A 26341-nucleotide genomic window follows, 5' to 3' on the forward strand; every position below is an offset into this window, starting at 1 on the left:
CACAGCAGCCGTCCTACTTCGATGGAGAGGATGAAGTACCAGGCAGCACTCTGCCACAGCAAGCGCTTTGTTTTACTTTATACTGGAGAATTAAATTGTGCTGATTCTGTCAGCTGCTCAGAGGCTGAAACCACAGGAACAGGAGCAGCCTTTCTGCTCTGTTTATCAAACATTGCATTGTACAGTGCAATATATCACTCTCTCTCACACACACTCACTCACACACACACACACACACACTCACACACACACACTCACACTCACTCTCACACACACACTCACTCTCACACACACACTCACTCTCACACACACACTCACTCGCTCTCACACACTCACTCGCTCTCACACACACACTCACTCGCTCTCACGCACACACACACTCTCACACACACATATACACACTAACAAACTCTCACACATGAACACATACACACTTACACTCTCACATACACAATCATACAAACTCACAGATAAACACACTCACATACACACATTCAGACATTCAGACTCACAAACACTCATGATCATAGGCAGTCCCTCGAATCGAGGATGACTTGCTTCCACGTCAAAAAGTTCACAGGTGTTTCGATGAAGGACCTAATATTCCAGATCCCGAACTACATCCTGAAGGGTGGAAGATGCCTGTGTGTGGATTTTTTTAACATGGGGTGACCGTTGCACACCAGCCACCACACGGGCTTGACAGAGCTAGGTCTTGGTCAGTGGCAAGGGTTGACCAAGACGACTGGAGACCTGCTCTGCTGCACGGACCTAGTGTGCCCACATATCGCAGTGTGGGCTGGTCCGTGCTGCCCCTGGGCCCTCGCCTCTCCTGGGCCCTGATAACATCCCTCTACAGTCTCTCGCCGCTCCTTCACCCCAACCTCGCCGCTCCTGCTGTATCTGCCCACGCTCCAATCACCGACCTGGGTTACGGTGACGTCCCTCTTCACTGCCGTTGCTCTCCTGTTCCAGCTCGTGCTGCTCCCTGGAGTGGTACACTGCCACACTGCTCCTTCCACTCTCCGGCCTGCTCCCATGGTGCTCTCAGGCCGGGGCCGCTCAGACAATATAGGATCCAGGTAGCTCTGGGTTGTAGACCAAGACTGAGGAGTAAGACAGCTATAAAGTGGAAACTGCTGTTGGGGGCTGTATATCGGGGACACATAAAATGATGTGTACCTTTGTTGAGTGTATAGGTTCATATCAAGAGGTCTGTAACCATTTTTTGGTAGAAAAGTACTGCTAGCTATTGGCTTTGCTTTTATCCTTGCCTTTTCGGCTTTCCCTGGAAGGTTTTTACTACTTCCCGAAGATATCTGTAAGCCTGTTGTGCATTGGTCTCTGATTCAAAGTGAGAAACCAGTCAGGCCAAATCAAAACTGCTGCAGTGTAATTCTACGAGAAGTACCAGAGTCGACACCCATTGAGGAGATAGAAGCACTCTTCAAAGGAGAAAACATTTCACACACTAGCTCTCACACACACATATACACACACACACATATACACACACAAACACACACACACACATACACACACACACACACACACACACAGACACACATACATGCACACAGATATACACATACACATACACATATATACACTCAACACACACACACACATATATATACACACACACAAATATATATACACACACATACACACACAGACACACATACATGCACACAGATATACACATACACATACACATATATACACTCAACACACACACACACATATATACACACACAACACATACACAAACACACACACATATATATACACACACACACACACACACACACACACACATATATACACACACAACACACACACACACACACAAATACACACACACAAATACACACACAAACACATAAGCGCACCCGTGCACGCACACGCACACGCACACTTACAGAAGCACACATGTATGCAGTTAGGGTCACATTAATCCTCTGTTTCTGTTAGCACAACCTCTGCAAGACATTTGGAAAATCAATTAAAAAGCCAACAAGAGCAGGGAATCACAGACATCCATCATGCCAGCTCCCTCCTGGCGTAAACAGCGCCCTGAGGTCTGTTCCACCCAAGTGGTTCCGACTAATGGTTGTCTGAGTGATTGACACTTAGGTAGATAAAGTGGTTAAGATGGCAAAGGGGAATGCTTGCCTTTATTAGCCGAGGCATGGAATACAAGAGCAGGGAGGTTATGCTTGAACTGTATAAAACAGTAGTTAGGCCACAGCTAGAGTATTGCATGCAGTTCTGGTCACCGCATTACAGGAAGGATGTGATTGCACGAGAGAGGGCGCAGAGGAGAATTATGAGGATGTTGTCAGGGCTGGAGAATTTTAGCTATGAGAAAATATTGGATAGGTTAGGGTTGTTATCTTTGAACAGAGGAGGCTGAGGGGAGACCTTATTGAGGTGTATAAAATTATGAGGGGCCTGGAATGAGTGGTTAGGAAGGACCTATTTCCCTTAGCAGAGGGGTCAACGACCAAGGGACATAGATTTCAAGTAATTGGTAGAAGGTTTAGAGGGGATTTAAGGGGAAATGTCTTCACCCAGAGGGTGGTAGGGGTCTGGAACTCACGGCCTGAAAGGGTGGTAGAGGCAGAAACCCTCACCACATTTAAAAAGTACTTGGATGTGCACTTGAAGTGCCGTAACCTACAGGGCTACGGACCGAGAGCTAGAAAGTGGGATTAGGCTGGATAGCTCTTGGTCGGCCAGCGCGGACACGATGGGCCGAATGGCCTCCTTCCGTGCTGTAAATTTCTATGATTCTATGACACAGCTTCAGGGTAAGACTCTCAGTGGCTTGATCCTGGTTTGATATACTGATCTCCAACCAGCGAGCAATGGTGAGGGAATAATTGGATTTCAATTTATGACATCATTTAGGCCGACTTTCTGCATCCTCGCTGGAGTTCTGCATGGTTTACACAGGGAACAATTCTGGAGAGCCTGTTCTCAGGAGGTTAATGTGTTCAGGGGCAGACTGCTAGCTATGGCTCAGTGGGCAGCACTCTCATCTTGGAGTCAGAAAGTCATCGGTTCAAGTCCCACTCCCGAGACTTGAACGCAAAATATCTGCCGACACTTTGGTGCCGTACTGAGAGAGTGCCACACATCAGAGGTGCTGACCTTTGGCTGAAATATCATCGAACCATAGAATGATACAGCACTGAAGGAGGCCATCCGGCCCATCGTGCCCATGCTGGCTCTTTGGTCGAGCTATTCAAATAATCCCACTCCTCTACTCATTCCCCACAGCCCTGTACTTATCTAATTCCCTTTCGAATGTAACTATTGCATCTGCTTCCACCGTCGTTTCAGGCAGTGCGTTCCTGATTGTAGGAACTCCCTGCGTAAAAAAATGTTTCCTCATGTCCCCTCTGGTTCGTTTGCCAATCACCTTAAATCCGTGTCCTCTGATTACCGACCCTCCTACCATGGAAACAGGCTCTCCTTATTTACTCCGTTAAAACCGTTCATGATTTCTAACACCTCTCTCAAATCTCCTCTGAACCTTCACTGCTCTAAGGAGAACAACCTCAGACTCTCCATGTAACTGAAGTCTTTCATTCCTGGAACCATTCTGGTCAACCCTGTCCAGGGCCTCGACATCCTGCCTTCAGTGCGGTGCCCAGAATTGGACAAAATCCTCCAGCTGAGGCCGAGCCTAGTGTTTTTAAAGGTTTAGCATAACTTCCTTCTGTGCTCCATTCCTCTATTAATAATCTCAAGGATCCCATTTGCTTTTATTCTTTTTTATACTTTCTCAACTTGCCCTGCCACCTTCAAAGATTTTTGCACATACACGCCAGGTCTCTCTGTTCCTGCACCCTCTTTAATTGTACCATTTAGTTCATATTGTCCCTCCTCATTCTTCCTATTAACGTATCACTTCACATTTTTCTGTATTAAGAACATAAGAAATAGGAGCAGGAGTCGGCCATTCGGCCCCTCGAGCCTGCTCCGCCATTCAATATATCACGACTGATCTGATCTTGGCCTCAACTCCACTTCCCTGCCCGCTCCCCATAAATCTTGACTCCCTTATCGTTTAAAAATCTGTCTAGCTCCATCCTAAATATATTCAATGACCCAGCCTCCACAGCTCTCTGGGGCAGAGAATTCCACAGATTCACGACCCTCAGAGAAGAAATTCCTCCTCATCTCAGTTTTAAATTGGCGGCCCATTATTCTGAAACTATGGCCCCTAGTTCTAGATTCCCCCACGAGGGGAAACATCCTCTCTGCATCCATCTTGTCGAGCCCCCTCAGAATCTTATATGTTTCAATAAGATCACCTCTCATTCTTCTAAACTCCAATGAGTATAGGCCCAACCTGCTCAACCTTTCTTCATAAGTCAACCTCTTCATCTCAGGAATCAACCTTCTCTGAACTGCCTCCAATGCAAATACATTCCTCCTTAAATAAGGAGACCAAAACTGTACTCAGTACTCCAGGTGTGGCCTCACCAATACCCTGTACAGTTGTAGCAGGACTTCTCTGCTTTTATACTCTATCCCCCTTGCATTAAAGGCCAGCATTCCATTTGCATTCCTGCTCACTTGCTGTACCTGCATACTAAAGTTTTGTGTTTCATGTACAAGGACCCCCAGGTCCCTCTATACCTCAGCATTTTGTAATCGCTCCCCATTTAAATAATAACTTGCTTCTTTATTTTTCCTACCAAAGTGGAAATTTCATCTGCCACGTGTCTGCCTATTTCACCATCCATGGCCTCCGTGCTCTTCACTTACTACATTTACGAGTCTTGTGTCGTCTGCAAATCTCTGAAATGATGTCCTGTGTACCCAAGTATAGAGGTATTTTCCCAAGGCGAGGGATTCCACAGCACTGGATAGGGGTGCCCCTTTATCTGTGAGAATCCCTGCCTTTTCCGGGGAGGCACTCTGCTCCTTAACAGCCTCAGTGGAATCTATGCGAGAATTCATTTTACTTGGTTTATACAGGGATAAATGGTCAGTTCTCAGTCCAGGTCCTTCTGCAGTGTTGAATTTGCTGCTGGCCTCAGTACCATACGGGTGACTTTCAGCTCCCAGCCAGTCACACAGACAGAGCTACAGTGTGGGAGCACTCTCTGCCACTCCCACTCCAATCAGAGATGGACCATTCAGCGGGGCAGTCAGGACACACTTCTTCATACAGAGGGCGGTCGAAATCTCCAATCATTTTAAATTGGAGATCGATAGATTTTTGCTGGTCAAGGGTATTAAGGGATATGGAGCCATGTATAAAAGAATTTCCCCAACGACGTAAATGGAGTTCGGCTACAGACCCGCCATGGTCTCATTGTATGGCGGGATAGGCTCGAGGGACTCAATGGCCTACTCTTGTGCCCCTTGACAATTCAATCCCTTGCTGGCAGCATCCGAAGAGTCATGAGGCGTTCGTTAACCCCACAGGGGGAGTCTTTGGGCGGTCGACCAGTTTATTTTTGACGGTGAAGCCGACTCCATGAAGGCGGTGTTCTTCCTCTGGTTTCCCTTTCCAGAAAAAGGTGTAACCTCCACCTTGTTCCTTGAGCTGGCCTTCTCCTGCCCGCTGGGTCTTGCTTAGGGCGGCGATGTCAATTCAAAACGTCTAAGTTCCCGGGCAAATATGGCGGTGCGGCGTTCCGGCCTGTCGCTGTTGGCTTGTGTTTGTCCCTCTGGCGGAACAGGGTGTTGGTGATGAGGAGTTCATGTTCTAGACATTTTGTCAGGAGTAGGGGACCGATGGAGTTGGATTTCCCTACCCCCTCTCTGCCAATCATGCCTCCCCAGAGGGCTGTGTCTTTGCCGACCCTGGCATTAAAGTCACGGAGGAGGATCAATTTGTCGCCCGTGGGGACGGGGGACAGGATGTCTCGAGGTTGTCATAAAAACCCTCTTTAGCCTCATCCGTTGCATCGAGTGTTGGGACGTACGCACTGATGATGGCATGGATCAGAGGCATGGACGATGTACAGAAGACACCTCAAGTCGCTGGAGATATATCACCAACGATGTCTCCGCAAGATCCTGCAAATCCCCTGGGAAGACAGGCGCATCAACATCAGTGTCCTCGCCCAGGCTAACAATCCCCAGCATTGAACCACTGACCACATTTGATCAGCTCTGCTGGGCAGGCCACATCGTTCACATGCTAGACACGAGACTCCCAAAGCAAGCACTCTATGTGGAGCTCCTTCACGGCAAATAAGCCAAAGGTGGGCAGCGGAAACGTTACTAGGACACTCTCAAAGCCTCCCTGGTAAAGTGCGACATCACCACTGACACCTGGGAGACCCTGGCCGAAGACCGCCCCAGGTGGAGAAAGTGCATCCGGGAGGACGTTGAGCTCTTCGAATTTCAACGCCGTGAGCGTGAAGAGGTCAGGCGCATGCAGCGGAAGGAGCGCGCGGCAAACCAGTCTCACCCACCCCCCCCGCCTTCCCTCGACGAATGTCTGTCCAACCTGTGACAGGGTCTGTGGCTCTGGTATTGGACTGTTCAGCCACCTAAGGACTCACTTTAGGAGTGGAAGCAAGTCTTCCTCAATTCTAAGAGACTGCCTATGAGTGAGTGAATGAGGCAGCATCCATTTTAATAATATGCATCTTTACATCCCAGGTTAATTTAAAGTGTCCCTTCCCATCTTGTGGTTCAGTGTAAAAATAAAGTGTCACCAGCATGAGATCTCCACTTGCCTGGATGGTGCAGCCCCAACAACACTCAGGACGCTCGACACCATCCAGGACAAAGCAGCCGCTTGATCGGCTCCCCATCCACCACCTTCAACATTCACTCCCTCCACCACCGGCGCACCGTGCAGTGTGCACCATCCACAAGATGCACTGCAGCAACTCGCCAAGGCTTCTTCGGCAGCACCTCCCAAACCCACGCCCTCTATCATCTAGAAGGACAAGGGCAGCAGGCGCATGGGAACACCACCACCTTCACGTTCCCCTCCCAGTCACACACCGTCCTGACTTGGAAATATATCTGCCGTTCCTTCATCGTCGCTGGGTCACAATCCTGGAACTCCCTCCCTAACAGCACTGTGGGAGCACCTTCACCACACGGACTGCAGCGGTTCAAGAAGATGGCTCACCATCACCTTCTCAACGCTACACATATCAGGAAAGGATGAACAGGCTGGGTCTTTTTTCTCTTGAACCATCTTGAGGGGTGACCTAATAGAGGTCTTTAAAATGATGAAAGGTTTTGATCGAGTGGATAGAGAGAGAATGTTTCCACTTGTGGGGAAGAGCATAACTAGAGGCCATCAATATAAGATAGTCACCCAGAAATCCAATAGTGAATTCAGAAGAAACTTCTTTACCCAGAGAGCGGTGAGAATGTGGAACTCGCTGCCACAGGGAGGGGTTGAGGTGAATAGTATCGATACATTTAAGGGGAGGCTGAACAAACATATGGGGGAGAAGGGAATAGAGGGTTATGCTGATAGATTTAGATGAGGAAAGACGGGAGGAGGCTGGAGTGGAGCATAAACGCCGGCATGGACTGGTTGGGCCGAATGGCTGTTTCTGGGCCGTATATCCTTGTAGTCCTGTGTAATTAGTGATGAGCAATAAATGCCGGCCATGCCTGCAACACCCACATCCCAGGAAGGAATAAACAAAATGATTGAGTAACAGTCCGAAGCATCCCCACTGAAATAAACTTGTCTACACTTCCTTAAGCCCATAATCCTGAGTTCCTGTGGCCCCAATTTTCTGGGAAGATGGGAGTAGCATTGATTGGAAAGTAGTTCATGGATCCATTCACAAGTCCCATGCCTTTCAGGTGATTTAAAAAAAAATTCATGCAAGGAATGATGAAATATTGGGGCTGAGATTGTAAGGCGAAACGCACTTTACACCAGGCCCGATTTTCTCCATATTTCACCTCCACTGACATCTTTGATTCGGCTTTGATCTTCCTCCTGGGCTCCCGCTTGGATACTGCGGCAGGGCTCCCTCGGAGAATCGGGAACGTTGGCTGGTTAGGGGCACTTCGCCATTCAGTCTCACTCCTTTGGGATGAAATTGTTTGATTTAATAAAGGTTTTTAAAATTCTGACGGGTTCTGATCGAGTGAATAGGGAAAGAGCAATTCCTCTGGCGGGGGAGTCAGTGAGAACAAATGTCGAGTGGGTGAGGGTAATTTGTACACAGTGGATTGTTGGAGTGTGGAATGGTTTGCCATGGGGCATGGTTGAGGTACAACGTGGATTAACAGTTGAAGCAGAGGCAAACTCTGGGCGCGAGGGAGAAAGCAGGGCAGTGGGATTCAATCTGGCTTGTTGTAGCAAGGACCGACAAGTAGACCGAACGGCCTTCTTTGATTCTAAGGACACGTCTCAAGTTTAAAAATAAAACAAATTCCATTTAAATGAACGGTTTTGTAATTTGGTTGCTCAAAAAATACAGGAATAGTAAAAAATTATGGAGGAGTGAGCGGTGTCTGGAATTAGACACGGTGACTCGTCCAGAGACACTGGTCAGATTGGATGAGTGGAATGGTTTTCTCTGCACTGGAACATTTTATGCCACTTTCTTTAAATGATCAGCCTGTAATTTGCGAGAGGGAAGAGCGTACACGTGCAAGATCTGGGTTTTCACCTTGATCCCCGGGAAAATCGCATTCCCAGGCGGAGGCTTGGGCTATTCTCCCAACTTCAGCCCAGCGAATGTCCGTAAAATGCCTGTTAAACAAGTGTATGACCTGCTTTTAGCAGCGTAAAAGTTTTAAAAAAACATTAAAATTAATGTTTTCAATCATTTACACATTAAAACACTGTGCAATAAGGTAAGTGTATTTTTAAACTTGTTAAAACATTTACATTTATTTTTCAAAAAATTAAATTTTTGTTTTAAATATTAAATTAAATGGCATTTTCAGCAATGTTTGCATATCCACTGAGCTACTGTTCCTGGAGCTAAAGTACACAAAACCACACTCAGAACAAACTACATCGAGATGTGACAGGTATTCTCATTCATTTTTCTTAAAAAGATGCAAGAAAAACCTGACCTTTAAGAGCTCAAATTACGTCTGCAGACAAAAATAAATCCCACTGAGAACGCACGGAGACTTCCCCTTTAATGGGGAATTGAACAAAGGACCAAATCCAACTGGAGGAGCAAAAGTCAGGATTAAAAATAACAACGTTCCCCCTCTCCAAAACTTGTGGATTGAAATCGAAAGGTCTGGCTCCTTGCTATCCAGAGCCAGCCCACCCAATGCACCATCACGTGACCCAAACACCTTGAGAGCCACCATTCTGTGCATTGCCGACTTTCTGACTCACTCAGTGCGGAGTGTCACTCTCTGACTCACTCAGTGCGGAGTGTCACTCTCTGACTCACTCAGTGCGGAGTGTCACTCACTGATTCACTCAGTGCGGAGTGTCACTCTCTGACTCACTCAGTGCGGAGTGTCACTCTCTGACTCACTCAGTGCGGAGTGTCACTCTCTGACTCACTCACTCAGTGCGGACTCTCACTCTCTGACTCACTCAGTGCGGAGTGTCACTCTCTGATTCACTCACTCAGTGCGGAGTGTCACTCTCTGATTCACTCACTCAGTGCGGAGTGTCACTCTCTGATTCACTCACTCAGTGCGGACTCTCACTCTCTGACTCACTCAGCGCGGAGTGTCCCTCTCTGACTCACTCAGTGCGGATTGTCACTCTCTAATTCACTCAGTGCGGAGTGTCACTCTCTGATTCACTCACTCAGTGCGGAGTGTCACTCTCTGACTCACTCACTCAGTGCGGAGTGTCACTCTCTGACTCACTCAGTGCGGCCTGTCACTCTCTGACTCACTCAGCGCGGAGTGTCCCTCTCTGACTCACTCAGTGCGGAGTGTCACTCTCTGACTCACTCACTCAGTGCGGAGTGTCACTCTCTGATTCACTCACTCAGTGCGGAGTGTCACTCTCTGATTCACTCACTCAGTGAGGAGTGTCACTCTCTGACTCACTCAGTGCGGCCTGTCACTCTCTGACTCACTCAGCGCGGAGTGTCACTCTCTGACTCACTCAGCGCGGAGTGTCCCTCTCTGACTCACTCAGTGCGGAGTGTCACTCTCTGACTCACTCACTCAGTGCGGAGTGTCACTCTCTGATTCACTCACTCAGTGAGGAGTGTCACTCTCTGACTCACTCAGTGCGGCCTGTCACTCTCTGACTCACTCAGCGCGGAGTGTCACTCTCTGACTCACTCAGCGCGGAGTGTCACTCTCTGACTCACTCAGTGCGGAGTGTCACTCTCTGATTCACTCACTCAGTGCGGACTCTCTCTCTGACTCACTCAGTGCGGAGTGTCACTCTCTGATTCACTCACTCAGTGCGGAGTGTCACTCTCTGACTCACTCAGTGCGGAGTGTCACTCTCTGATTCACTCACTCAGTGCGGAGTGTCACTCTCTGATTCACTTACAGTGCGGAGTGTCGCTCTCTGATTCACTCACTCAGTGCGGACTCTCACTCTCTGACTCACTCAGTGCGGACTGTCACTTACCCAGAAGAGTGTGGCGAACACCGCCAGCGTAAGCTTGAGCACCAAGTATCCGGGATCGGCGCCCGTGCGGCGCAGCAGGTCGCGTCCGCCCATCCAGCCGGGATTGCTGTGTGCCTTGCCCGCGGTCCCGATCTCCCAAAGACAGACAGAGCTGCAGCTTCCGCCTGGAAAGCGAAAACGAAAGCCACCGGGTGCCGGCGGCAGTGTTTGCAGAGCGAGGTGTGACTGTGCTCAGTCTCTGGCTCTTTGTGTTGGAGGTGTGGTCCTAGCTCCCAACCTTGGCTTGGGCTTCCTTCAGTCAGTGCACTCTGACCTGTGCCTCCAACTGCCTCTCAAATAGGGAAGGACTGCATTTCTGTAGCGCCTTTCACAAGTTCAGGACTTCCCAAAGTGCTTTCAGTCAATGGGGCACCTGAACTATTCCCATCTCGACAACTATTCCCGCCCTTCATCCCATTCCCTCCCCAATCTTTTTGGATTGCAGTCACTGTTGTAATGTGGGAAACGCGGCAGCTAATTTGCGCACAGCAAGCTCCCACACACAGCAATGTGATTGTTGTGTCTGTAATACTCTATGAATGGCTCCATGCGGTCTAGTATCGTACTTGAGCTGTTGTGACATTAGTCCCATTTATCGTAACACCAGAGTGAGACACAAGCCTTTTAGACTGGGCCCTGCACACCTATACAGGTGACCCTTAGGTCTCCCACCGCAGTGCCCTCTGGTGTCACACCTATGTGACTATACAGTTAGTATACATGGTCTACTTACATGACATCACTTCCCCCAAGTCTTTAATGCAAATTGACTGGTACATTAACGGTGACCTGGGCTTTGCTCTTCCTGGTTGACCATTGGAGGGTCTAGCTTGGGTGGGTTGGTAGAGAGATTTGTTGCCAGTGGAGGTCCCCCTGGTTTCTGGTTGTGAGTCCATGACTACTCCATTCTCCCCCCCACACACAGAGATCATGCTAATGGCCCGTTACACGCAAGTTGCATTCAAGTTCATCACATGGGTTTTACATTTACATCTTGGTACATTTGTTGGGCGAATTACAGTTGTGTTTCTTTTTGTGTGGTACATTTACATGATCAGTACAGGTATATCAGTACAGGTACATAAGGACTGTCTAGTTCCAGCACGGCCGGATGAGATCCGGGTCGTCTGGTGGTGGAGCAGCGCCCCATGCTGGTGGGTCTGTGGGCGAGGTGAGCTCATTTTGCTCGAGTTGCTGGAGCTCAGAGCTCTTGCCGTTACTCCTAGTGTCGGGCAGGCCCAAAGACAGCTGATGTGTCTGACCTCCCTGTCCTTTTTGTTTACACAGTGTCGCTGCTGCTCCCTGGGAAGCGGTCTGAGCGAGTGAGCGTTTCATCTAAGCGACAGTGGGGCTGCCTTGTCTTGTCTAACAGTTCGCAGGGGACTGCTGACTCGCTTTTCTTGAGGGCACCGTTGTGAGCACTCTCTAGTTTGGGATCCTGGCTGGTCCAGGTCCCGTTCGGAGGAGCCATTGCGTGTGACCCTTCGCTCTTGGGCATTGCCGTGGTGGTGAGTGGGTCTGTGGGCTGCGCCTTTTCCACCCGGGTGATGGGCGATGGTAGCCGACTGCGAGCATAGGCACAGTTTACAGTTTCTGGCCCGTGGCGGTTCATGCCATCAGGTGCCTGCAATGTTAAACCGATCTGAGGAAGGGTATCGCTACAGGTGTCTCTGCTCTCCGGGGATCGTTTACTCTGCGGCTTCTCTACTTCTGTCAACTGTGGGAACACTTCATGATACACCGTTCTGGTCCCGGGGACACAGGATACAGCATTGGGTAGCCCGCTGGACCTGTATACGACCGTTAGGTGTTCGCCCGCTACATTGGCTGATTGCAATTTGCACCCGACATCGCTCAGCAACATTTTGCTCGGTACAGCTGGACTTTTACATTGGTTACCAATTTCAAGCAGTTCATTCAAAAATGGCGGGAAGCCACACAGCCTCAAAATGTGTTTAAATATGACTATCAGCTGTGCTAAACAGGTGCCGACTGCACTTAATGACAAGGAGTCAGCCACAGAGTACATGAAAGAAAGAATATTTATATAGCGCCTTTCACAACCACCAGACGTCTCAAAGCACTTTACAGCCAATGAAGTACTTTTGGTGTGTAGTCACTGTTGTAATGTGGGAAACGTGGCAGCCAACTTGCGCACAGCAAGCTCCCACAGTCAGCAATGTGATAATGACCAGATAATCTGTTTTAGTGATGTTGATTGAGGGATAAATATTGGCCAGGACACCGGGGATAACTCCCCTGCTCTTCTTCGAAATAGTGCCATGGGATCTTTTACGTCAACTTAAGAGGGCATTCGGAGCCTCGGTTTAACGTCTCATCCAAAAGACAACATTTCAAACAATGCAGCACTCCCCTAGCAGTGTCAATGTCAGCCCCACTTTATGTGCGAGGGTTTCTGGAGCGAGACTTGAACCCACGACCTTCTGACTCTGCGGCGAGTGTGCTGCCCACTGAGCCACAGCTGACACAGCACTCCTGAGATGACAGGACACTGATAATTACGTGGGAAATGATCACGCTGCAGCAACCCCTGTGTTCTCATGTGACCAGACTCCATTTCCTGTGTGACTCAGAGCTCAGCGGTAAGTGCCTTGGTGGAGTAAGCCCGTGTGTCCTTGGCTATTGAGTGAAAATCATGGATTTAATTCTCCCACCAAATGTTAATCTGGTGTTTAAAGATTTCCTCGTAGAAATGGTCTTACATTTATATAGCAGTTTATCACATCCTCAGGACAACCCAAAGTGCTTCACAGCCAATGAATTGCTTTCCATGTTGAGCCTATAGTCACTGGAGTTTAGAAGAATGAGAGGTGATCTTACCGAAACGTATAAGATTCTGAGGGGGCTTGACAGGGTAGATGCAGAGAGGATGTTTCCCCTCGTGGGGGAATCTAGAACTAGGGGGCATAGTCTCAGAATAAGGGGTCACCCATTTAAAACGGAGATGAGGAGGAATTTCTTCTCTCAAAGGGTGGTGAATCTTTGGAATTCTCTGCCCCAGAGAGCTGTGGAGGCTGGGTCATTGAATATATTCAAGGTGGAGATAGACAGATTCTTGAACGATAAGGGAGTCAAAGGTTATGGGGAGCGGGCAGGGAAGTGGAGCTGAGTCCATGATCAGATCAGCCACGATCTTATTAAATGGCGGAACAGGCTCGAGGGGCCGAATGGCCTACTCCTCCTATTTCTTATGTTCCTATGTGCTGTCGTTATGACTTGGATGGCCAATTTGCACAGTGCCAGATCCCAGAATTGCAATGTGATAAATAACCAGTTAATCTAGACTGGCATCTCGGATGCTCAACTGATTGGGCGATGGTCGGGAACAGGCCCTGGTGCACATGGCTCGCGTGGGTATGTTCAGGAGATCAACATGATGGCTTTGCATAAACCACTAAATGGTTATCAATTCTTACAGTGCTTTAAGGGGGAATTTTATATCTCATCCCCATTGACTATTTGATCTCCTTTGCTGAGCAGCAATGACAAGTATCTCCTCATTCTCAGATGGGCTTAATTCAATGATCAGATGTGAAAGTAGAGCATCCCATGTAACCCTAGCAATTCCCAGGAGAATGAGGAGGTCCATCCACAAGGAACATCACTGACAACTAGCATTGGCGTCCTCTGGTGGCTGCTATTGGTAACTGCTGGCACAGAGCTGGTTCAACAGCCGGCGGTTCAGTCTGTGATACAAACAGAAAATTATGACATGTCGATTATCATCTAAAAGAGGAAGTTAGGTGTACGCTTTTCTGGAACTTTTAGCAACTTCCCCTCAAGGGTCAAAACTGATACATTCTTTACTGGACCTCAAAACTGTAAATCCCCTTTCCCTTCCTCCTATAATCCAGAGACTTTGGAAACCCAAGCAAGGCTTCATCTAATCCCCAGGTCCTGGCCTACCTTGTCCTCTCTATTCCTGGCTCAGCCTGAGCAATGTCCTGAATTATGGGCCTTGACCATTTCTACAAAAATAGGTAAAGCGGAGCGACTTAAAAGGTTGGCAGTCCCCAAGGTGGTAAAGTCTCCCGGATGGCTGAGATGCATCCTCGGTTCCTGAGGGATGTACGGGTTGGAATTGTGGATAATCTTCCAGTCCTCCTTCGATATGGGGGCAGTGCCAGAGGACTGCAGGATTGCAGGATTGCAAATGTTACACTCCTGTTTAAAAAAGTAAATGCAACAACTACAGGGCAGTCAGTCTAACGTCGGTGATGGGGGGAACTTTTACAGACAATAATCGCAACAAAATTAATTGGCATTTGGAAAAGTATGGGCTAACAATGAAAGTCAGCATGGATTTGTTAAAGGCAAATCATGTTTGACTAACTTGATCGTGTTCTGTGATGAAGTAACGGAGAGGGTTGATGAGGGCAGTGTGGTGGATGTTGTGTGTATGAACAATCAAAATGCTTTTGACAAAGTGTCACATAATAGACTTGTTAGCTAAATTAAAGCCCATGGGATTAAAGGGCCAGTGGCAGAGTGGATATGAAATTGGTGAAAGGACAGAAAGCAGAGAGTAGGGGTGAATGTTTTTTTTTCAGACTAGGGGTGTAGTATACTGCGGTGTTCCCCAGGGGTCGATATTAGGACCATGCTCTTTTTGTTATATATATTAATGATTGGATTGGGTATCCAGGGTACAATTTCAATATTTGCAGATGACCCGAAACTCGGAAATGTAGTAAACAATAAATAGGTGAGTAACAGACGTCAGAAGGACAGGGACAGACTGGTGAAATAGGCAGGCACGGGGCAGATGCAATTTAACGCAAGTGTGAAGTGATACATTGTGGTACAAGAATGAGGCGGTGTGAACTAAATGGTACAATTTAAAGTGTGTGCAGGAACAGAGAGACCGGGAGCGTATGTACATAAATCTTTGAAGGTGGCAGAACAAGTTGAGAAGGCTGTAAAAAAAGCATTTGGGATCCTTGGCTTTATTAATGGAGGAATTGAGTGAAAAAGCAAATCTATGCTAAACCTTTATAAAACACTGGTTAGGCCCCAGCTGGAGTATTATATCCAATTCTGGGAATCAGATTTTAGGAAGGATGTGAAGAGCTCAGAGAGGGAGCAGAAAGGATTTACGAGAATGGTTCCAGAGATGAGGGACTTCAGTGATGGGGATAGACTGGAGAAGCTGGGGTTGTTCTCCTTGGAGCAGAGAAGGTAGAGAGGAGATTTGATCGAGGTGTTCAAAATCATGAGGGGTCTGGACAGAGTAGATCCAGAGAGACTGTTCCCATTGGTGGAAGGGTCGTGAACCAGAGGACACGGATTGTTTTACACCGTGAGTTGTGATCTCGAATGCTCTGACTCAAAGGGTGGTGGAAGCAGATTCGATAGTAACACACAAAAGAGATTTGGATAAGTACTTGAAGGGGGATAAATTACAGGGCTATGGGGAAAAAGTATTGAGTGGATTACTGGATAGCTCTACCATCGAGCCAGCACAGGCCTCCTTGTGTATTGTATCATTTTACAATATATCGCTGCTCCTTCACTGGGTCACAATTCCTGGAACTCCCTCCCTAACAGCACTGTGGGAGCACCTTCACCACACGGACTGCAGCGGTTTAAGGCGGCTCACCACCACCAACTTCTTGAGGGAAACTAGCGATTGGCAATAAATGCCGGCCTTGCCAGCGATGCCCATTCAAAAAAATCTCGAGTTCAAGTAATCTCAGTTGAGTCAAATTCCCATTATGGAAGTACTGTTCGTACTCTGTAGCCACCTCACTCTTTTCCTAGTTCAGTCTGTGGTCTGTCCCCTTCTTGAACTAATAACTCCCAGGTGAATCTCCACTGCAACTTCCCCATTGTTATTGTCTCCTTCCTCTAAAAACAGTACCCAATACTCCAAACTGTAGACCAGCTAAACTCCTCTACAAGTCCGACACTACCTCCCTGCTCCTCTGTTCCTGGCCCCTCAATATAAAACAAGGATTAGATGATGCCAAGTTGGGTTTCATAAGTCTCTGGATTATTGGAGGCAGGGAGGCAGAAGGGAGTAAGGGGATTTACAGTTTTGAGGTCCAGAAAAGATTGGATCACTTTTCAGCCTTGAGGGGAACTTGAGGATTCGAGCAAATCATTGACTTAGCTTTCTCTTTCAGATGCTGATTCACACGTTATGTTTTACAGACTGAACCGTCGGCTGTTGAACCAGCTCTGTACCAGCAGTTACCAACAGCAGCCACCAGAGGACGCCAATGCTAGTTGTCAGTGATGTTCCTTGTGGGTGGACCTCCTCCTTCTCCTGGCCAGGTGAAGTCCATGCGTTGTGAAGGCCCCTGTGCAAAGGCTGGGTTTACGGCCCTACCTTGTACTAGACAATGACACCAAATACAACGACTTCACCTGGGGTCAGACTCACACGCAATCGATCGTGAAAAGGTGATTGCAACGAATAACAGAAAAATAGTTGACAAAATGACCAGGGACCAATGATTACCATTGCGTCAGTGTCCTTTCACCGATCTGCTCGTGCCCCTGTACACCCTCCCACACCCTCCTTAAACCCCTGTACACCCTCCCACACCCTCCTTAAACCCCTGTACACCCTCCCACACCCTCCTTAAACCCCTGTACACCCTCCCACACCCTCCATTAACCCCTGTACACCCTCCCACACCCTCCATAAACCCCTGTACACCCTCCCACACCCTCCATAAACCCCTGTACACCCTCCCACACCCTCCATAAACCCCTGTACACCCTCCCACACCCTCCATAAACCCCTGTACACCCGCCTACACCCTCCTTAAACCCCTGTACACCCTCCCACACCCTCCTTAAACCCCAAGAAACCATCCACACCCTCCCTAGACCTCATACATCCTCCCACACTCTCCCTGGACCATGTATACTCTCCCACACCCTCTGTGATGTTCATTTGAATTAATGTGACCAGGAATCTTCCACTTTGATATATATCTGATAATTGAATTAGGTCCAGCTGAACAAGTCTTGAGTGAGGAGACCCTTGTCTCTCATTGATTCTCAGCAAATGATCACGACCCTATTGCGAATGACCCTGTAATCCCCGAGTCCCGTGAGGGGACTGTCTGGGATAACCGTGCTATGCCAGATCCGGAAATGGAGAATGTTTCTAACTCTGGTGCTCCCTTAAGATGTTCCTTAAAAGCTGCCTCTCTGACCAAGCTACGAGTGTTATGGGAAAAGCTGGCAGATGTTTTCCTTACCCACAACTGACCTTGTCCCACTGCCCCACCCATCGTGGTTTTCAGTACAGTCGCTCCTCTGTGTTTGAGTCAGTTTGTGGTTCTAAAAACACGAGGATAGAAATTTGGGCAAGCCCATTTGGGCACATGGGGGGACGAAGGGAGCAATCCCTGTGTCTAAATGGTGAGGCCCGATATTGGGCCTCGTTTCAATGGAGCAAGTGAGCGGCTTGGATCCTCCGTCACTGAGGGTCACCTGTTGCTGCATGCCCCAGGAAAGCGAGGAAGGGGGCCATTGGGCCCTGTGTCCGAGGGAGGGGTAATCGGTGGCCAGGAGCTGTGGCAGGGGTGGGGGGGTAATTGGGCTGAGGAAACTGGGGGTAATCGGTAGCCAGGGAGGGGGGGCACCATGAATGGCTGAGGTGGTGGGTGACTGAGCCTCGGGCGGGAGGGGAGAGCGGGGGGTTTGATCAGTAGCCGGGGTGTAAGGGGCGATCGGTGGATGGGGGGAGGGGTAATCGGTGGCCGGGGCTGTGGCGGGGGAGGTGGATGGGTGATTGGGCCTTGGGTTGGGGGGGAGGGGGGGGGAAGAGAGCAACCTGTGGGGGGCGGGGCCATTGGGCCTCGGATGGGGGGGTAATTGGTGACCTGGGGGGGGTGGGGCGGGCCATTGGGCCTCGGGTGGGGGGGTAATTGGTGACCTGGGGGGGTGGGGCGGGCCATTGTGCCTCGGGTGGACTGGGGTGGGGAGGGGAGCGCGATGGCTGGGGGATGGACAATTTGTGACCAATATGGCATGTGACGCAGTGCTTACCTGCCGTACCTGGGGGTTAATCAGCCTGTTAGCAGCCGACACACGTACTCTGTCTGGCTGGAGTTATAGGCCACGGTTTATATTGAGCCTTGAAATCAGGAGAACAGGGCAACAGGCAGTGAGAAAATTAACAGCCTCAGCTTCCTGCAACGTTCAGTGAAGGACGCGCTCAGCAGATGTGGTAGCCCATCCTAACATACACATAGACCCCTGTGCGGATCCCTGGCACAATGCCCCTCTGTGGGACACCAGCTGCAGTAATACAAGACTGAGCGGGGAGCCAGCTACCAATTGTCAGTTAAATCCATATGGCCTTCACAGCCAAAGCTCTTGCTAAAGGAATCCCAGAGCAGACAAAATATCTCTCGGTGATGACAGACAATGGGCTGCTCTCCGAATCCTACTGTTCAGAATTGTCACTTGGTGCTGTAAATCTGACAGCGAGCATCGGTGGAACTATTCCTGGATGCTGCCATCATGGGCTAAATGGACAACTTGAGGCACTCGGTGCCTGCGCTTAACCCTGGCACCATCAGCTCAACTCTCGAGTGACAGCAAGGGGAGACATCACCTGCTTCGGGTTTAACTGTAGGTTTCTGATCTGCTTTCCGATTCGTTGGCCTCCTTTCACGTGGAACTTTGTCAAAGGCCCGTTAGAAAGTGCAAACAAGCTACATTATATGGACCCCGATTATCCACTTTGTAATGTCCTGACAGTAATCAAAGTAGTTTGTCCACCTAGGTTATCCCATTCTCCATCCACACTAAATCCACATTTAAGCTGTTACAACACAGGTATTCCCAAATCTTCAACTCTGACTGATGTAAGATTATAAGGTCTGCCGTTACCTGGACCAGATTTGGCTTCTGTTTATATAATACAAGCAACCTTCCAATGCTGTGGAACCTCTCCAGTAAAGAAAGACTTGCATTTATATAGCGCCTTTCATGACCACCGGACGTCTCAAAGCGCCTTGCAGCCAATGAAGTACTTTTGGAGTGTAGTCGCTGTTGTAATGTGGGAAACGCAGCAGACAATTTGCGCACAGCAAGCTCCCACACACAGCAATGTGATAATGACCTGATAATCTGTTTTTGTTATGTTAATTGAGGGATAAATATTGGCCAGGACCCCAGGGATAACTCCCCTGCTCTTCTTCGAAATAGTGCCATGGGATCTTATACGTCCACCTGAGATAATAAACAGGGCCTCGGTTTAACATCTCATCCTGAACAAATATATTCTCTCAACGTACAGGAAATAACTTCCAACTGCAACCTAAAGGTTTGTGTGGGTTCGCCATTACCTCTGTCTTTTTACTCAATGCCCCATTTATAAAACCTAGGATCCAACCTGTATTTTTTTTTAAACAGTTATCAATAACAGTAACTGATGAATCTTCCATTACTACAACAATTGTATTTATATAGCGTCTTTGACATAGTTAAACATACCTAGGTGTTTCAAAGTAGCTTTATCAGACAAAAATTTACACTGTGCCAACGAGGAGATATTAGGACAAGCGACAAAAAGCTAAGTAGGTTTTAAGGATGTTCTTGAGGGAGGAGAGAGAGGTGGAGAGGTTTAGGGAGTGAATTGCAGAGCTTGGGGCCCAGGCAGCTGACTGCACGGCCAACAATATTAGGGTGCACAAGGTGCAGAGTTGGAGCAGCACAGAGTTCACAGAGGGTTTTCGGGCTGGAGGAGGTTACGGAGATAGGGGGAGGAAAGGCCATGGAGCGATTTGAACGAGGAGATAAGAATTTTTAAAGCGAGGTGTTGGTGGACTAGAAGCCAATGTAGGTCAGCGAGCTCAGGGTGATGGCCGACTTGGTGCGGGCTAGGATACGGGAAGCAGAGGTTCAGATGAGCTCAAGTTTATGGAGCACCGAGTTAACAGCCCAGCTAGGAGAGCATTGCAATTGTCATGTCCGGCGGTGGCAAAGGCCCGGATGAAGGTTTCAGCAGTGGATGAGCTGAGGCAAGGGTGGAGATGGCTGATGTGACCGAGGTCAAAGTAAACAATGAGATGGAGAGGGTATGGGGTCAGAAGCTTATCTCAGGACTGAATGGAATCAACCCAGAGTGACCCTTCACTCCACCAATTACACCATTTCATTGATTCTGGGTTTTCACTTCCATTCTGGGAGTGTTGTTCACTCTTTGTGTGATATCAGTCTTAACCTTTTCCTTTACTAGTTTGAACCTGTGCCTACTCTTAGTCTAATATAATGTTTTACTTGTACCTTATCACATCCCTCACTATCGCATACACCTCGATATCAGCTCTCGGCCCTCTCCTGGCTCAGCTGATTTCTCTGAGCATTCCTCATACACTCGGGCTCAGGCCGATGAGTCTCTCCAGTGCTGGCTGGAGGCTCTCCATTGTTTCCTGCTGACCAGAGTGGACACGGTCCCCGTGGCCCAGTGTGACCAAAGCACTCAGAAGGGGGAACCCTTGGCTGACTGACGCCTTCCCTGTCCCGAGGAGGGGGTGGCACTGGGACGTGTTGTAGCCGACCATTACTGCCCCAAGTGAGACGAGTTATCTCAGCACAGTCCAAGGATTGAACCAGGGCCTTGTTGGCTCTGTGTACTACACCGGGTGGTACACTCACCCACTGAGCAGCACTGTGTACTATACCGGGTGCTACACTCACCCACTGAGCAGCTCTGTGTACACCGGGTGCTACACTCACCCACTGAGCAGCTCTGTGTACACCGGGCGCTACATTCACCCACTGAGCAGCTCTGTGTACACCGGGTGGTACATTCACCCACTGAGCAGCTCTGTGTACACCGGGTGCTACACTCACCCACTGAGCAGCTCTGTGTACACCGGGTGGTACATTCACCCACTGAGCAGCTCTGTGTACACCGGGTGGTACATTCACCCACTGAGCAGCTCTGTGTACACCGGGCGCTACACTCACCCACTGAGCAACTCTGTGTACACCGGGTGGTACATTCACCCACTGAGCAGCTCTGTGTACACCGGGTGCTACACTCACCCACTGAGCAGCTCTGTGTACACCGGGTGCTACACTCACCCACTGAGCAGCTCTGTGTACACCGGGTGGTACATTCACCCACTGAGCAGCTCTGTGTACACCGGGTGCTACACTCACCCACTGAGCAGCTCTGTGTACACCGGGTGGTACATTCACCCACTGAGCAGCTCTGTGTACACCGGGTGCTACACTCACCCACTGAGCAGCTCTGTGTACACTGGGTGCAACACTCACCCACTGAGCAGCCCTGTGTACACCGGGTGCTACACTCACCCACTGAGCAGCTCTGTGTACACCGGGTGCTACACTCACCCACTGAGCAGCTCTGTGTACACCGGGTGCTACACTCACCCACTGAGCAGCTCTGTGTACACCGGGTGGTACATTCACCCACTGAGCAGCTCTGTGTACACCGGGTGCTACACTCACCCACTGAGCAGCTCTGTGTACACAGGGTGCTACACTCACCCACTGAGCAGCTCTGTGTACACCGGGTGGTACACTCACCCACTGGGCCAATTCTATACCACTTTCCCCTTAACTCCTGAAACAGTACTGGAGCCTGCTGAACAGTTGCAGTGCTTTTGAAGAGAGAGGGATAATTTCGTAGAATCATAGAATAGTACGGCATAGAAAGAGGCCATTCGGCCCATCGAGTCCGCACTGGCTCTTTTGAAGAGCAATCCCGTTAGGCCCACTCCCCCCGCTCTTTCCCCATATCCATGAAATCTTTTCTCCTTCAAGTATTTATCCAATTCCCTTGTGTAGGCTGCTATTGAATCTGTCTCCCCACCCGCTCAGGCCGTGCATTCCAGATCCTAACCACTCGCTGCGTAAAAAAGTTTCCCCTCTGGGTCTTTTGCCAATCACCTTAAATCTGAGCCCTCTGGTTACTGACCCTTCCGCCAATGGGAACAGTTTCTGCTTATTTACTCTGTCTAGACCTGTCAGGATTTTAAACATCTCTGTCAAATCTCCTCTTAACCTTCACTGCTCTGAGGAGAACAAATCCAGTTTGGTTGAACGGCAGGCGTTCCGTGTCTCCTCTCCGAAATGAGATGTTGCCAAGCTTCTCTCAACCTTTTGCAAATCCTTCCCAACAAACACTTTAAAATTAATCCTGGGGGTTTAGAATGAATTACTCCCATTTGTGTTAAACAGAGTGTATTATATAAATAGCTCAGTAACAGAAAATAAATGACTATTATCGTTGGCCTGTTACTCCTGATGATGTACAACAGCGTGTCGATTGATTATTATAATCCCACATCTCAGTCCAAGTAGCGTCACTGCTTCTGGTCGATTCTGTGTCCCTGCTGCTGGTTCCTCATTCACAGCATACACATAATCGGCCTTCGCCATCAATCTGCCGAGCTGAGCTCCACAGACAACACGCTCACAGTCCCAGAAGCTGGAAGCTGGGGCCACAGAGTCATCCCAACCCAGCAAGACATCTCCCTGCAGTCCTTGCCTCGCACAATCCCTGCCACTGCATCTTCCTGTTCGCACGCCTCTCTCGTTCATACTCCAGCCCAGTGATGGGATTCCCACTCCACATCCTGCTCGCCAAACTGGCCCCAATGGACTGGGTTTGACCTCCTGATAGGGTCGGAGAGGAATTTTGTAGAGTATTTTTTCCCTGCCCTCTAATTCTGCCCTCCTGAGCATCCCTGATTATAATCGCTCCACCATCGGTGGCCGTGCCTTCAGCTGCCTGGGACCCAGGCTCTGGAACTCCCTCCCTAAACCTCTCCGCCTCTCTCCTCATTACAACTTACCTCCTTGACCAAACTTTTGCTACCTGCCCTAATTTCTCCTCATGTAGCTCGGTGTCAATGTTTTTGTCTGATAATGCTGCTGTGAAGCACCTTGGGACGTTTCACTACGTTAGAGGCGCTATATAAATATATGTTGTTGTTGTTGCTGTCCCTAGACTTTTTGTCTCTCCCGGAAGGTTACAGGCTCTGGGGGGGTGGTTGGGGGGGGGGGGTGCGTGAGGATGGGGTGCGGGGGAGGGGGTTGTGGGGGTGCGGGGGAGGATGCGGGGGAGGGGGCTGCGGGGGAGATTGAGGGGGGAAGGGGGTGTGGGAGAGGGGGCTGCGGGGAGGTGGGGGTGGGGGTGGGTGGGTGTTGAGAGGGGGGAAGGGGTGAGGGGGGATTGGGGAGAGAGTCGGTGCAGGGGAGGGGGTGAGGGGGGTTGGGAGAGGAGGGGTGTTGGGGAGGGAGTGTGCGGGGGAGGGGTGAGGGGCGGTTGTGGGGGAGAGGGGTGCGGGGGGTTGCAGGGGGAGGGGGGAGGGGGTGTATTGGGGGGCTTGCGGGGGGAGGGATGGGTGGGTTGGGGGAGGGGGGGTGTTGGGGGAGGGAGTGTGCGGGAGGAGGGGTGAGGGGGTGTGTTGGTGGAGGGGGGTGTGGGGGTGTGTTGAGGGGGGGGAGGGAGGAGGGGGTGTGTTGGTGGAGGGGGGTTGCGGGGGGAGGGGTGGGGGGGTGTGGGGGGGTGTTGAGGGGGGAGGGAGGAGGGTGTGTGTTGGGGGAGGGGGTTTGCTGGGGGAGGGGTGGTGGGGTTTGGGGAGGGGGTGTGTTGGGGATGGGAGTGTGCGGGGGGAGGGGTGTGTTGGGGTAGGGAGTGTGCGGGGGGAGGGTTGAGGGGGTGTGGGGAGAGGGTGTGTTGGGGGGGGTTGTGCGGGGGGAGGGGGGATTGGGGGGGGGGGGTATGTCTAACCCTGTGAGGGAGGAGTCATGCACAAACTGGTCTTCACCAGGACATCATTTTCTGATATTGATCTGAGCCAAATGGGATGAGAGTCCTCAGGCACTGCTTGCCCGAAGGACTAGAGCAGGGCGCGCGGTGAATCAAGGGCCACAGTGTCTCACTGAAGCGGTGGGATTGTTTGTGCTCGATAGTGCGAGAGTTGTGAACTACTTGTGCGCCAATGATCATTTCACCCAGGTAAGATTTCCCAAAACACCTTCCCGCAGCCTGCACCTGCTGTGTTCTCAAGGTCAGCTCGCAGTGTAACGTCAGGAGGTGTTGGCGATATTATCTGTGATAATGAGATGTGTGATCCTGTGAGCAGAACTCAATGCTATTGATCCACATCACTGCCCATCCACACATTTGCAAAATAGCATCCTGCTGATTGGAAGGGAGCTCAACATCTTCCCATGTGCACTGTGGGCTGTCACTGGAGCTCCATTGCCCTTGCACACCCCACTCTCGGTGATTCCGAGCCACGCTCATTGACTTCATTTCAGGCAACTTTGACTGCTGCCGCTTCCGGGTTTAAGGTACAGGCACCTGAGAGAGGTCGGACACAGTGGCTTCCTGCCACTGGATAGTACTCACTACCTCTTTCACCCACGGGTGCTGCGGACTGGCCCATGAAGACACTGGCACCGTGTACCCGAGAGCTCAGTCCACAAGTGACTGTGAAACTCAGCCGGTCATTGGACAGTAGGAGGGGCCCAAATCCAATAGGGGTTGCTGGACAGTTAAACACTGAAGCGGCAGCACTGCCTCTCCTGGTTCAGGGGACGGTGGGAGTGGGGGGGGGGGGAGGGGGCACAGTGTGGGGGGGGGAGGGGGCACAGTGTGGGGGGGGGGAGGGGGCACAGTGTGAGTGGGGGGGAGGGGGCACAGTGTGAGTGGGGGGGAGGGGGCACAGTGTGAGTGGGGGGGAGGGGGCACAGTGTGAGTGGGGGGGAGGGGGCACAGTGTGAGTGGGGGGAGAGGGGCACAGTGTGAGTGGGGGGAGGGGGGCACAGTGTGAGTGGGGGGGAGGGAGCACAGTGTGAGTGGGGGGGAGGGGGCACAGTGTGAGTGGGGGGGAGGGGGCACAGTGTGAGTGGGGGGAGAGGGGGCACAGTGTGAGTGGGGGGGGAGGGGGCACAGTGTGAGTGGGGGGGAGGGGGCACAGTGTGAGTGGGGGGGAGGGGGCACAGTGTGAGTGGGGGGAGAGGGGGCACAGTGTGAGTGGGGGGGAGGGGGCACAGTGTGAGTGGGGGGAGAGGGGGCACAGTATGGGGGGGGAGGGTGCACAGTGTGGGGGGGAGGGGGCACAGGTGCCTATTAGGTACACTCTGTTGGGTGAAAGTATGATGCAAGGTTTCTCGACATACTGAGGGACTCTGTGCTTGTTGGCTGTGTGTTTGCGACCACAGTTGGACACCAGACTGTGCTGGGTATCAGTCAGACACAAGCTGGGCCCAATCGCAAAGGGGGTTGTATCATGGGTTGCTACGGCCAATAATGTCCTGAAACCATCCCAAAGTGCCCCTGAAAGTGGTTGGATTAAAAGACCCTCCAATATCCTCCCCTTCTGCCTCCGCCCTTGTCTTTGAGTGCGTCTGACCCTCCTCCTTTCTTTCAGCACCTCCCCAGGGAGGCAATTGAATGCACAATAAAACAAGGCACGGGGCGGCGAGGACAACAAGCAGAGACAGTTGTGCGACTGGAGGCAAAACGGCGGAAATTGCTTTTTGCAGAGGGTGATCCTGTTTTGCCTGCAATTCCAATTCCGTTTAATAAGATAACGCTTCTATTTGGAGATGTAACGTTCTGCGATGTATTTTTCTCACTGTGCTGCCGAGAGCACAAACCATCACCAATTTAATGCAAAGCATTTCATCCAGCGGCTTATTGTCTAATCATTTTCAATATAATGTTTGCAATACCTTCCCACAATTTCCCCCATTTCTCGGCATTCTCTTTCAATCTATTGTTTGTAGATATTA

General features: G+C 50.2%; 1 protein-coding gene across 1 annotated transcript in view; it reads right to left on the reverse strand.

Moving 5' to 3' along the window:
• Positions 1 to 10795, reverse strand: part of LOC139234800 (tetraspanin-15) — a 319258-nt gene extending 308463 nt beyond the window's left edge. Inside the window, exon 1 of the mRNA XM_070865490.1 lies at positions 10532 to 10795. Within this exon, the coding sequence (XP_070721591.1) occupies positions 10532 to 10624 (93 nt within the window). The 5' untranslated portion in view covers positions 10625 to 10795. The remainder of the gene's footprint in view (positions 1 to 10531) is intronic.
• Positions 10796 to 26341: the final 15546 nt, after the last annotated feature.

This window comes from Pristiophorus japonicus, chromosome 22 (genome assembly GCF_044704955.1).
Source record: "Pristiophorus japonicus isolate sPriJap1 chromosome 22, sPriJap1.hap1, whole genome shotgun sequence".
Classification (NCBI taxonomy): Eukaryota; Metazoa; Chordata; class Chondrichthyes; family Pristiophoridae; genus Pristiophorus; species Pristiophorus japonicus.